The 11,874-nt window shown below is 38.2% G+C and overlaps 3 protein-coding genes across 3 annotated transcripts; 1 reads left to right on the top strand and 2 right to left on the bottom strand.

The window, feature by feature from the left end:
- Positions 1-35: 35 nt before the first annotated feature.
- Positions 36-5,897, bottom strand: LOC141848267 (ATP-dependent 6-phosphofructokinase 6-like). Its single transcript, XM_074736320.1, has 14 exons — positions 5,468-5,897; positions 4,780-4,826; positions 4,630-4,669; positions 4,439-4,501; positions 4,213-4,350; positions 3,079-3,237; positions 2,928-2,981; positions 2,541-2,609; positions 2,307-2,436; positions 1,820-1,860; positions 1,437-1,661; positions 1,146-1,194; positions 913-1,067; positions 36-491 (listed from the first exon to the last, which is right to left on the bottom strand). Exons 1-14 carry the CDS (start codon positions 5,570-5,572, stop codon positions 297-299), a joined length of 1,470 nt encoding a protein of 489 aa, XP_074592421.1. The 5' UTR covers positions 5,573-5,897; the 3' UTR covers positions 36-296.
- A 925-nt stretch (positions 5,898-6,822) lies between these two features.
- Positions 6,823-7,228, top strand: LOC141848276 (protein RALF-like 1). Its single transcript, XM_074736327.1, has one exon. It carries the CDS (start codon positions 6,823-6,825, stop codon positions 7,156-7,158), a length of 336 nt encoding a protein of 111 aa, XP_074592428.1. The 3' UTR covers positions 7,159-7,228.
- A 650-nt stretch (positions 7,229-7,878) lies between these two features.
- Positions 7,879-11,366, bottom strand: LOC141848738 (uncharacterized). The gene is made up of 2 exons (XM_074736791.1): positions 10,942-11,366; positions 7,879-8,266 (listed from the first exon to the last, which is right to left on the bottom strand). The coding sequence occupies exons 1-2, from the start codon at positions 11,256-11,258 to the stop codon at positions 8,053-8,055; spliced, it is 531 nt and encodes a 176-aa protein (XP_074592892.1). The 5' UTR covers positions 11,259-11,366; the 3' UTR covers positions 7,879-8,052.
- Between the last annotated feature and the right edge of the window lie 508 nt (positions 11,367-11,874).

Genomic DNA, 11,874 nt, shown 5'->3' on the forward strand with positions numbered 1-11,874 from the left:
ATAAAAAATAGAAAAATTAAGCCAATATCAAAGCTGACTTGAATGGTGCTTTGTCAATAGTGGCTGGCATAGACACTACACTTTATTTTAAATTAATTAGAAATATTACTGGCAACACATTCAATTTAGCCAACCAAAAAAACTCACATACTGCGTTCGCCAACAAAGTGTATAAATTATTACAACAGTGAGCATTTCCTTAGTTAAATAATTTGGTCCGTTTGCTTGTCCCATAACATATTTGATTTATTAGGGAAGAAAGAGTATTCTTCGGTGATGCTGCCTCATCCTCCCCGTTATATCAGATTTTCAATACGATAACCATTTTCCAAGCGTTCTGTCCCGTCCACTGTCGGGTTGTGCAAGTCGTCGGCCGTATCTGCTTCCTCGACATCTTTAGAGCTCAGAAAACTTGGTTGATTGGTTGAAGAAAGCAGCCTTGCCCACATTCTGTCAGTAATGACCACCTTATTTCCTGTTTCTGTCACCCTCTGCGATAAACAAAGATTTGTAGTTCAGCTAGTAAATAGTAGCATCTCAGACATCAGTATACGATGTTTAAACAATTAAACCACCCTAATTAAATCATGTATTAGGGTCGACAGTATTCATATCATAATATAATTTGATAATTGAAGTAAACGTACATAAAGGTTCCGTGAATTCTAGCTTGTTAAGACAACTAGAGTAAACCATCGTGTCAAATGGCTATATAACTAACCTTATAATTTTGTCAACACAATAAAGGAAAACGTCTGTGAGAACTGATATATAATGAAAACTTCTACTACACAATCGAGTCAATAGGAAATTTAATCAGAGACAGTTCCAGCTAATAAGTTGTTTTCATGTTATTGTTCGTTGGCTCCATGTTTAACACTGTGCGCTTCAAAAAACATATATAGAACTTACCTCAAATGGTATGTAAGTGTGCCTGCCATTAACTAGCCCGACAGTGAAACCTGTGTACCCGGCCATTGCCCCATGTACTGCACTTTGTGCTAGAAGTGTGCAGTAAACATTGTCTGAAGCATTGCTTGGAATTGCTCGAATCATGTATGTTGGATCTGCATCCCCAAGGACAAACATTTACACTTTCAGTTAACAAAATTAGATCCAGGATTGACTTAAATCTGGTCAAATACCAATATATTTAAGATTTATCACCATCCTTTGTCTCTTCGCGAAGTAATCCTGCATCATGCAACAGCAAAATGTGAACAATTAGTTGAAGCCTAGTGCATATTGATTAGAAGTTTAACAGTAGCGCATATGAAGATACGAAGTACAACATGTACAATTCAAAACCTACTGAGACATTTTTAAAATGTTGATAGATATGCGTATCAAGCACATGATGGACATAGAATGGACATGTCTCCAGACTGAACATACTGGTAGATAGGAAGTGGTCGTGATTTGAATTTGTAACGCACCTTTATCCTCTGAGACAACCATAGACCAACATCGAGAAGCAGTTTGTTCCCAGAGGCATCTTCATGCTCCATTGACTTCATGCTTTCAGCAATAAGATCTTGTCCAGCTCCTTCAGCAACAACTATGACCATATGTCCATGTTCTTTAAGGGTCTTCTCTATATATTCAAAAAGACCACCTTTTCCTTCCAGATAAAAGGGGGATTCTGGGATCAAGCAACAATCCTAAATGGGAGGAGAAAAGAACAAATCAGCAATGTTGATCCACAGGGAAGAATACCATTTTTCAGTCATTCATTTGGTAAATTACAAAACCAAATGTCTCAGCCAGTTGTTACAAGGATCTATTACATGCAAATCAAGGAAATAACAATATCACTAACCACATCTCGGCTTGCAAGTGTCGCATACATAGCTATGAACCCTGCACCATTAGAGTTTCTTAGCTTAGAAGGTTGAAATTGCATAGTCATACTCCAAAATTGATCTGCGAATCTATATCTTAAGAACTTCAAATGCATAATATTGAATTAGATCAAGTATTATAAAAAGGAAAACTTGTCGTGGATACTTTTCATACCCAAAAAAAATTGCTAGCATCGAGATAGTGAAAAATCATATCCCATCTGACTTTTCAAGATTTATGATAATTCACACAGCTTGTGGACATGCATGATGTTGGTCAGATATCAAAACATATTAGTGCGCGCTTCTAATAAATGTCAAAGCATGTTATTAAATACTTAAAACAAAAAAAATATCCACAATGTTTATTTTTGGGTTAATCGCCTGATGTTGGAGTACACAGTTTAAGAAAGAGATATCACTGATCACCATGAGACAGTATTTATGGCGATGAAGGAGTTTTACCACTATAACGGCCCATTAGTTTCACAACTCCGATACCATTCTCACCACTCTCAGCCTCTACATGTGCAGCATTAATTGCACGCTGGGCCTCTTCGACGGCAGAATCAAAACCAAAGGACTTGTCAATAACCTGAATCAGAATTACAACACAAAATGTAATGATGAACTGGATAATAGTTTTTAGGCATAGTAAAATATCAAAGAATAGGTGGAAAGAAAGAAAAAAACTGATACCGCTATGTCATTATCTATCGTCTTGGGGATTCCAACGACAGAAACTTTGAGACATCGTCTCCGAATTTCCTACAATTAATAATCATGGAGAAATTTATCGATCAGTTCATTCTATTCTAATATCAGAAAACTAGAAGCTACAATCCCCTAATACATAATTGAGAAAAAAATTAATATTGGAAGTCAAATGTATTAGTTGCCCACTCACCAAAAGCAGATTATGAAGGGAAAAGAAAAACACATGATGTAAAATAAAATTTTCATGATATGATAAAATGGAAAATTTTCTATCATAGATGATTTTTTAAGAAAAAAATTGACATTACAGCATATCTATACATGAATTAAGATAACAATCTAGATATAACAGTTTGATTACTCGATTACCTCAAAAATAGCAGCTGCTCCCTTGTGAGTTCCATCTCCTCCTATGATAAAAACCTGAATAATGGATATTTGTTAGCGAATCAATCTCAATATCTATCGTTTTAACCCAGCATCAAATAAACAAAAACCAAATGTAGAGTTTAAATTCTACCTGGTTTATTCCACGATCTTGAATGTTATCAACTATCTTTGAGGTATCATGACCTCCTCGTGATGTACCTAGGATTGTGCCACCACGTTTATGGATATCATTCACACTCTTTGGTGACAACTGTATGGTATTACGAGCATAGAATCCTCTGTATCCACCCTGTAATGTCAATAAAAGTTAATGCAAACAGTTACAAAAAATCTAGAAACTAAGTCCTCGAGAAAATATTATATGGATCCATGTCATTCAATTATTAACAATTCGAACTCCATGCTAATTTGGAATTATATATTGTAATACTGCCTAGTTTACTTTATCCATGGATTCTTGACTAAACCAAAGCAACATCTAATCCATCAACACAACTACTTAGAATTAGATATATGATCTTACACTATTTGAACATACACTTACATACATAAGCCTCTTTAGAATTAAGTATATCAGCCTACACTGAACAGATATTAAGTGTGCAAAGTTACTGCTAACTTATAGCTTTTCTAACAATGTCTAGTTAAAAGGTTCATATCCCAGAACATACATTTTTTAACACGTGATATTCATACACTGAACATAACATGAGCAATAGAACACCCATACAGATACTCTGATTTGCGAGGCTTGGAAATCTTGTCCCATGACATTAGGGGTAAAAAAATTGTAGGTAACATTCTACACTATAATGTAGATTGGACATAAATCTCCCACTGCAGAAACAACATTTTAGATTACATCTAAAGGTTGTCTGGGTAATTTAGTAAGTTCCCATAATAGACCAAGGGAACCAGCTCAAGTAGATACGGGTATGACAGGCATAGTGGATGAGGAATAGGAAAAAAAAAAGTTCTAGGCAAGCCCCAAAAGTAGGTTGATTTGGAGGCTTAAAGTATAAGGTTTACAATGGATAAGTACTATGTTAGCGAAACACCAGAATGATCAAACAATTATAAATCCAGCTCTCTTAGACCTAGATCTACAATCTGTCCCATCTGCAGATTTTTTTTTCAACAAAGCTTCCTACAACTCAATGAATCAAACTAATGTGGGTAAGTACATCATAATTATGAAATAAATAGAAAATTATGCAAATACCCAAGGAAGAAAGTACTTTGTAATACAACAATTAGTCCTGACCTCAATACCAAGAATATTGTTAACACCATACATATAGGACAAGCCACACACTATTTCCCGAATCACTGTGTTAAGTCCTGGGCAGAGACCACCACATGTTACAATGCATGCAAGCACATCATCTGACTCAAAGTAAACCTGGATAAATTTCCAAGATTACCTATAAGTTAGAAATGATCATATAAATATGACTAATGTATTCAGCAACATGTACCACACAACATACCCTTTGGCGCGGCCCAGCACGCCGAAAGTGGATTCCCCTTGGGCTCTCTTTTTGAACAACAACCTACAGGCTCAAATTTTAATTTACTATATTCCATATAAACAATCAAAGACATATGAGACAACAATGACATCTTTGCAGCTAAAGTTTAAAACAGACTCTACGGTATGTCACAACAATAAACTTCTTACCTTCTTGGGAACAGTATCATCATGATCAACAAAGTACTGCCTGTCAAGGAAATATTTAGAATTAATGTATATAGTAGTATACTGTAAATGACAAATCATCTTTGCCAATAACATATCTAATGTATTCCAAGATTGGGTGTAAGACCATACTTGACAACTGAGTAAGCTGGGTTGTCTTGGAGTGGATTGGAGTATGTCTGCATCAGAAGAGTAATCACAGCATTTCAAATTTATTTCAAAGACGCACAGTTCACAAACAGTGATTATCTAAGTTGTCTTTGAAATGTCAAACACAAGTGTTCGTAGATCCAGAGTATGAAAAATGGAATACTACTACCAGTAACATAAACCCTTTTTGGAGTACAAGTGTTCAAAACAAGGCGCTCTAAATCCATCTGAAAAACAAAATAAATGAAACTTTTAACTGTGTTGTATCAATTAAATTAACACATGAATTAGTTTCAGTGGACGAAGTTGGGATACAAGTGAATATCAAGATTCTTTCTCGTATACATAAACATTCAAAACTGCGATGCTGCTACGATCCCAGAACATTTTTTTTCTTCTTCTCTTTCACATGATTTGTCCAGTATTAAAAATGACGAGCCAAGTTAAATCAAGCAAAAACCCTCGCTTAGTATGTTGCCACGTCTAATTAGATCTACATGCACCAATCTGGCACTAAGATCTCAGACAGATCAAGCCATAACGCGCTTAACTTGTAACGATCCCGGACTCCTATTTGTTCTCTCATCACTTTCACTTTCCACATGCAATCCGACAAAAGCTCGCATCGACAAATCCGCTAAATCGGGTTAAAAAAAAAAAGTTGACTCACAGGGAGATCGGGGAGGTAGTCGGTGAGGTGCGGCACGTCCTCGAGGACGTACCCGAACTCCCCTTTCACGATCTTGAGCGTGGACTCCGGTTTGGTCCCCGCCATCGTACGCGACGCAGCGGCACAGTTAACGAGGGCAAGGGGGCTCGAACGCGAGGGAGGAAATACGAAGCCCGAAGCCGAGGATCTGGTTGCCGGTTGGCGACTTGGTCTCAGAATGGCAGAGATCGGGCTTCCTCGCGGCACCTGCAGTAAGGAACGTCGGCGGAGCGGGCAAGACCAAGGATGGTGGAGGAAGCCATCGTCGATCGGGAAGACGCCTGATGCAATGAATCGCCTGCTCGTGCTCCAATCGGACCAGATTCTTCTCGACAGCGACCTGCGATGCTTTCTCTGGGAGGTGGTCACGGAGCGCGATGGTCGGGGAGGAAACGAGAGAATAAACTATTCCGAAAATGGACAGTGAGCGGAGCGGTTGCAGTTTAAAGGCACGGCGGAGTTGGCTCAAAAATAGCCCCTAAAAGTTGACTAAATTTCCGGTTTGCCACTCCGCGTCCGATGAGCCTTGTCGCGCACGCTGATTCCTCAACTCGTCCAGGACCCACAGCTGATGTGGCTCACCGTAATGGCTTTGCCGTTTCAATTTTTTTAAAGTAAGGCTTGTCGCAATAGATTCCCGTTATAAATTTGTAACGAGAATATGAACCGTTCAATTTTAAAATAGAAAATTAAATTCAGATCATCGATTGAATGAGTGATTTATTTGAGGAAACTGAGAGACAACGAGAGAGATGAGAAACCCAGCAGCAGTATTTGTTGAAAAACATACAAATCAACAGTCGATCGTCTGAACTCTGGGCCCGGCTTCTCGCTCCGTCTCCAAGGCGGAGAAGCTTCTTCACGTTCCCTATTCAATCAACGGCCGAATTCGTGTTCCCTGCAAATCACCCATTCAATCTACGGTCTGGATATAATTTTAACTTTAAAATCGAACGGTACAGATTTTCCGTCACAAATGTGTGACAGGAGTCTATTGCGACAAGCAACTTTTTTGAATTTATTTTTAGATTTAATCGAATTCATTGAAATTTCATATAAAAATTAAATAAATCATCAATAAAATATCAATTAAATAAATAGGTTAAAAATAAAAATAATCAAAATTTCAATTAAATAGAAAGAGAGAAAGGAGCCAAGCTCCCTTTCCGTGGAGGAAGCCAGTCCATCAGTTTCCTCCATGGAAGTCTCGAGCAACGTGACGCCGTCCACCTTCTCCTCCTCCCCTCGCGCCTCTTAAACGCGCCTTATTATACGCACGCATTGATCAGTTGATCGCCATCGACTCGATCCTCAAGATGTCTCTCCGGCTGAAGTACGTTCCACTGCTCCCCCTCGTCGTCGTCCTCCTCCTCCTCTTCGCCGCCGAGTCAGAGGCCGCGCTTGATGCTGCGAGTACCTGCTCCGGCGGGGAGTGCGCCGGCGCGTGGGAGGAGGAGGCGGCGATGCCGACGGAGTCGAGCCGGCGAGCGCTGGCGGCCACGCGGTACGTGAGCTACGACGTGCTGAAGAAGGACAGAGTGCCGTGCAGCCAGCGAGGGCAGTCGTACTACAACTGCCAGCAGCACGGGAAGGCCAACCCTTACCGGCGCGGCTGCACCGTCATCACCAGATGCGCCAGAATGCTCGATTGATTCAACACTACTCTCTCTGAATATATAAAAGCAAAATGGTAATCTAAAGCACAAGAAGAAATTAACAGTCTTCTTTGATACTATATATAATAGAGGTTCTTCATGCACATATAGAGGTATATGTGTATGTGCATTTATAAGAAGTCAATGCAAATCTCAACAATGGATGAAGTTTTGGTCGACAACTATGAGACTATTGTTTTATTTATTTATAATAATATAGTTTGTACATGATGAATTTGGTCAATTGAAGTTGATTTTACATATCTAAAAAAGTGTTATGAACGAATCAAAATTAAAACTGTGTGTACAGTTAATTCTTATCTGAAATGTGTTAGATTTGAAAGTAGAGTAGATTTCTAAAAAGCTTCAATATAACAAAGCAGTATCTAAACTACATGCAACTGAAATTAAATAAATGCTTTATTATGTAAAAAAAGAATGAATGGCTGCATGTGCATTTTTGTTATGAATACAAGAACATTAAAAAAACAATAGTATAATGTCTCAAACTAGTATTATTTATTCATGTTAAAGCTAAGTTAACATAAATAATTTAGCTTTGATGAACTGTTGAATTGCGTGACAATTGAACTGATCTAAATTTAAAATCAAATCAAATTGTACTAAAAGTGACTTTGACAAAAATTTCTCTGCATTTGCAATTTCACAAACTAGAACTAGCAATATTTCCTAGGAATCTTATATGGTAATAACAAATACAGCATCCAACACAGATTAGAACTAAAAATAAATAAAAGTGACAAGAAAACACACTAGAAGAACCAAACATATAGGCAGAAATGCAAATGATTTACGCTACTTTTTTTATATTTACAACCATGTTTTCAACCTACTATAATTCATGAGCACGAGGGCGGCACAGGAGAAATATCAGAACATATTTACCCGGAAAAACCATGGAAGTATGAATGCAATCACCAAGCAAGCCATCACGAAATTACAGAACGGTTGCTGCCTCCAGCAACTACACCTTTCGGAGGGGTCTCGGTTGCTCGATTCTCCCCTCTCGTACCACTCATCCATGAACTTGCTATTGTTCTCACCAGTGATGTTTTTTGCGTTTGCACCACAAATTTCACAGAATCTGCACCACAGGAAATCACTGTCTAGTTGTCCTACTGTAGCATTTAAGAACTTAAAATAGAGTGGAGAGAAAAAGGTTGGTTGAGTTTTTTGTGGCAAAGATATCATAGCAAGATCATGTTCTTCTCTAAGGCCTAAGATATCAAATTCATGAGTGTAGTTGCAAATTTGCTGAAGGAGTACGTGGGCAGTAACAGTCTATGGATGAATATAGTCGAGCGTTTGTGATATAATAAACTGTAATAGCACAATTAAACTAGTACCATCATCAGCATGTAGGTAAGTTAGAGGTTTGACCTAAGATCAAAGAATTAACAGCAGATTACGCATCTTTATAACAAGTGGTTATAGAAATGACATGAATGAAAAATAGAACTAAATTGCTTAGGGAAAAAAAGAAGAGTGCTAATTGATGAAGAGGCAAAAGGAAAATCAAGAACAAAAATAACATGCCCTGTGACTAAGGCCAATCCAAACTTTGGCCAGTTGTTTTCAAATAGTCAATTGGATTTATTCTTATGAATGCCTTGAAACAAACTTTAGCCACAGAGTGTAAAATTAGCAGTATCATCATCATATAGTAAATTGGATTTATTCTTATGAATGCCTTGAAACAAACTTTAGCCACAAAGTGTGTAAAATTAGTGGTAATAAGTACCCATGACGATTGAGGGGTAGAGATGGGTACGAGTATTGAGTTTGTTAATGAGTATAGATATGGTTTGATGCTCTCGAACATGGATTTAAATATCGTCCAGTTCTGGTCATCACAGGTAAAACATCTCATATCGTCCATCAATTGGCATGTGGAACCTTTCTGCAATGGAACCGCGATCAGAAACCTCATCTCGGAGTTGGTCGTCCATGACCATTGCAACATCTCAAACTCTTCAGAACACACTGATGAAGCTTTCAACTACAACGATGAAGCGGCTTGAGCCTTTCATTGTCCGAGACGAAGTCATATATTGACTAATGCATAGTATGCATCCTTGTATTTTTGAACATTTTTGGTAATTATACTTAGATTGTCTAACCATTAGATGCTGAGACCACCGACACCAATTTGACAACCATGATTCTCAGTGATTAACTACGAAACCTATTTTCGATTCATTCTAATAAAAAGTCTGAAACAAAAACATGCTTACTCAACATAAACTTATAACTAAAAAATGCCCTCATAGGCATATAATATAGCTATCAATAGGCATTTTACTAGTGTAGTTTATTAGTCTCAAAGTTGCCAGATTTATTTTCTCTTATCATGTGAAATTTATGGCAGTAAAATCCCAGCTGCATATTCTTCTTGTTTATCTTATGTAAAACTTGGAGACCATTTTGCATATAGTTTTCTGATGAGAAGGTTGTAGAAATTTAGAAAAACATTTATTTGATTACCAAATATAGGAATCTAGTTGATATGATCACTATGGCCAAAATTCTGTCTGGTTCCAACGCTACAATATTGAGAAATAAAACAACTGCAAAAACCTTGAAATTACTCAAATTATGTCAATTCCAACTTTCCACATGCTCTTTCCAAATAAAAAAGTGTGTGCTCTATTGTATGAACCATTTTTCCTAATCATCATATATATTAATGCTTATAACTTGTAGATCATAATCATAGTTATACACATTGGATCAAATATAAAACACTTTGATTATTTGTTATGTGGTCACAAAACCAAACCTTTAGCATGCTATAGAGCACGTCATGAACTTGGAATTCCCTAATTATGTTCCTATATATTCTCTAGATAACTTATTTTGCTCTCATGATTCAAAATCTAATCTGACAAAACTGTGGGAATAAAGTAAAGCCGCAAGTTCAACAATGACACCTCATACTTTTCTAGTAAGCTTGATCTTATTTTCTTAGTCACTGACTTTAATTTGTTTTTCACTTGCCTCTCTACTTGGTTCATGATCTAACATTGATATAACTAAACCATGAGGTGTTAAGCCATAGATCAGATTGTGGGATCAAAGCAATAACTTAAACAAAGGGGGAAAATGGTCTTTCAACCAGAAACCTAATAATAACTATTGATGGATCTATTTCTATTCTTTAGATGATTGGATTGAAATTTTTAATTCCAAGAAGTCATAAATCAAAACATGTAATCTTAGCCGCAAACATAATAGATGAACATTGACTAGTATCACATCAATACCAAAGAAATCTTGGAAAATAACTGTTTCACTACTTTGATTAGTCTCAAAAGCACCTTCGCCATATTAAATAACTGCCAATTGCTGAGGCAACGAGCAACCAGAGGAGACAGTTTTTATAGCTTAAACAAGAAACTCCGACAAAGAAATAGGCTAAAGGACTCAGTAAAGATGACAGGACAGTAAAATGAATTCTGACCCTTCCATGTTTAACCCTTCGACACTGTAATAGGAATGAAGTCAACAGGAAGCCAAGTTTTTGCGAAGAGAGACTCCAAACGGCTCGCTATTAGCTAAAAGCATCACTTTCCGTGAGCTCAACATTCCTAATCTCTCCCACAGCAATCAGAAAGGACAAGAAATTATGGTAGACTGAGCATCAAAAGTACTAAAATCCTTCTTTCCCTCACACCGAGAAACGTAATCCGACAAACCGCCATCTTTAGGGGCGAAATCAAACAAGAGAAAAAAAAAATCAGGTCTGGGAGAAGAAAAAACCTGTTGCCCTTGACCATGAACCAGGTCTCAGCGCAGTGCCGATGCGCGATCCCGAGATCGCCCTTGCATCCGCACCCCAGCTCGAAGAGCTCGGAGCCTTCCGCGCTCAGATGGCAGATCCGGCAGGTCGTCTCCGACTCCGGATCCTTCCCACCGTCCTTCGAGGCCGGGCCATCAGTTACCGTCGCCACGTCGACGGCCACGGAGGCGGCCTCCAGCGCCTTCGCGGTTCCCACCGCCGAAGGGGCCATGTCCTCCGCAACGACGACGATCACGACGGCGGCGTCCCCTCCGGCGCGCTGCTGGTCGTCCGCCATCGGGCCTCAACGTCGCATCAGCTATCGCGGTTTGGCCGTGGACTGGATCGGGAACAGCAGGGCGAGGCAGGGGGCAGTCGGGCTACCGCCAAGTGTAAAAGGAAAGAAAGGGGGAGAAGACTGCGTGCCGTCTTATTGTGCGCGTATTAAATATTATAAGGAAATTATGAGCTTAGTAGTTGGTTTATCTGTTTACTTGGAAGAGTCAAAGATTAGGGTAAACAAAGGTAGTAAACACATGAAAAAATTTTAATTAAAAATCAAAAGACTTCTCTTTATTTCCAAATCAAAGGGTCGTCCCACCCCACAAACTCCTATAAAATGATACAAACAATTTTCATTCACGAGATAAAAAATTCATATTATAGTAACTACGATTTACCTAGCCAAGCTAGATTACTATAGATTTAGCATATCGATTTGACCATGATAGATTTAGCGTTGTCTATGTTGAATATTGTTGAGGATAGGGTGAAAGAAAGGAAAAGAAGGCCCTAGAGAAGCAAGAAAGGAATGCCCGAGATGAAAGATGATAGGATGGAAACAAGTAAACAATTTTAGATTACAAATTAAAATGTGCAATTATACATAGATTTTGTGCAACAAAAAACTGCAA

The sequence above is a fragment of the Curcuma longa genome, chromosome 17 (genome assembly GCF_044706935.1).
Source record: "Curcuma longa cultivar G26 ecotype Majalengka, Jawa Barat chromosome 17, ITB_CL_G26_1.1, whole genome shotgun sequence".
Lineage (NCBI taxonomy): Eukaryota > Viridiplantae > Streptophyta > Magnoliopsida > Zingiberales > Zingiberaceae > Curcuma > Curcuma longa.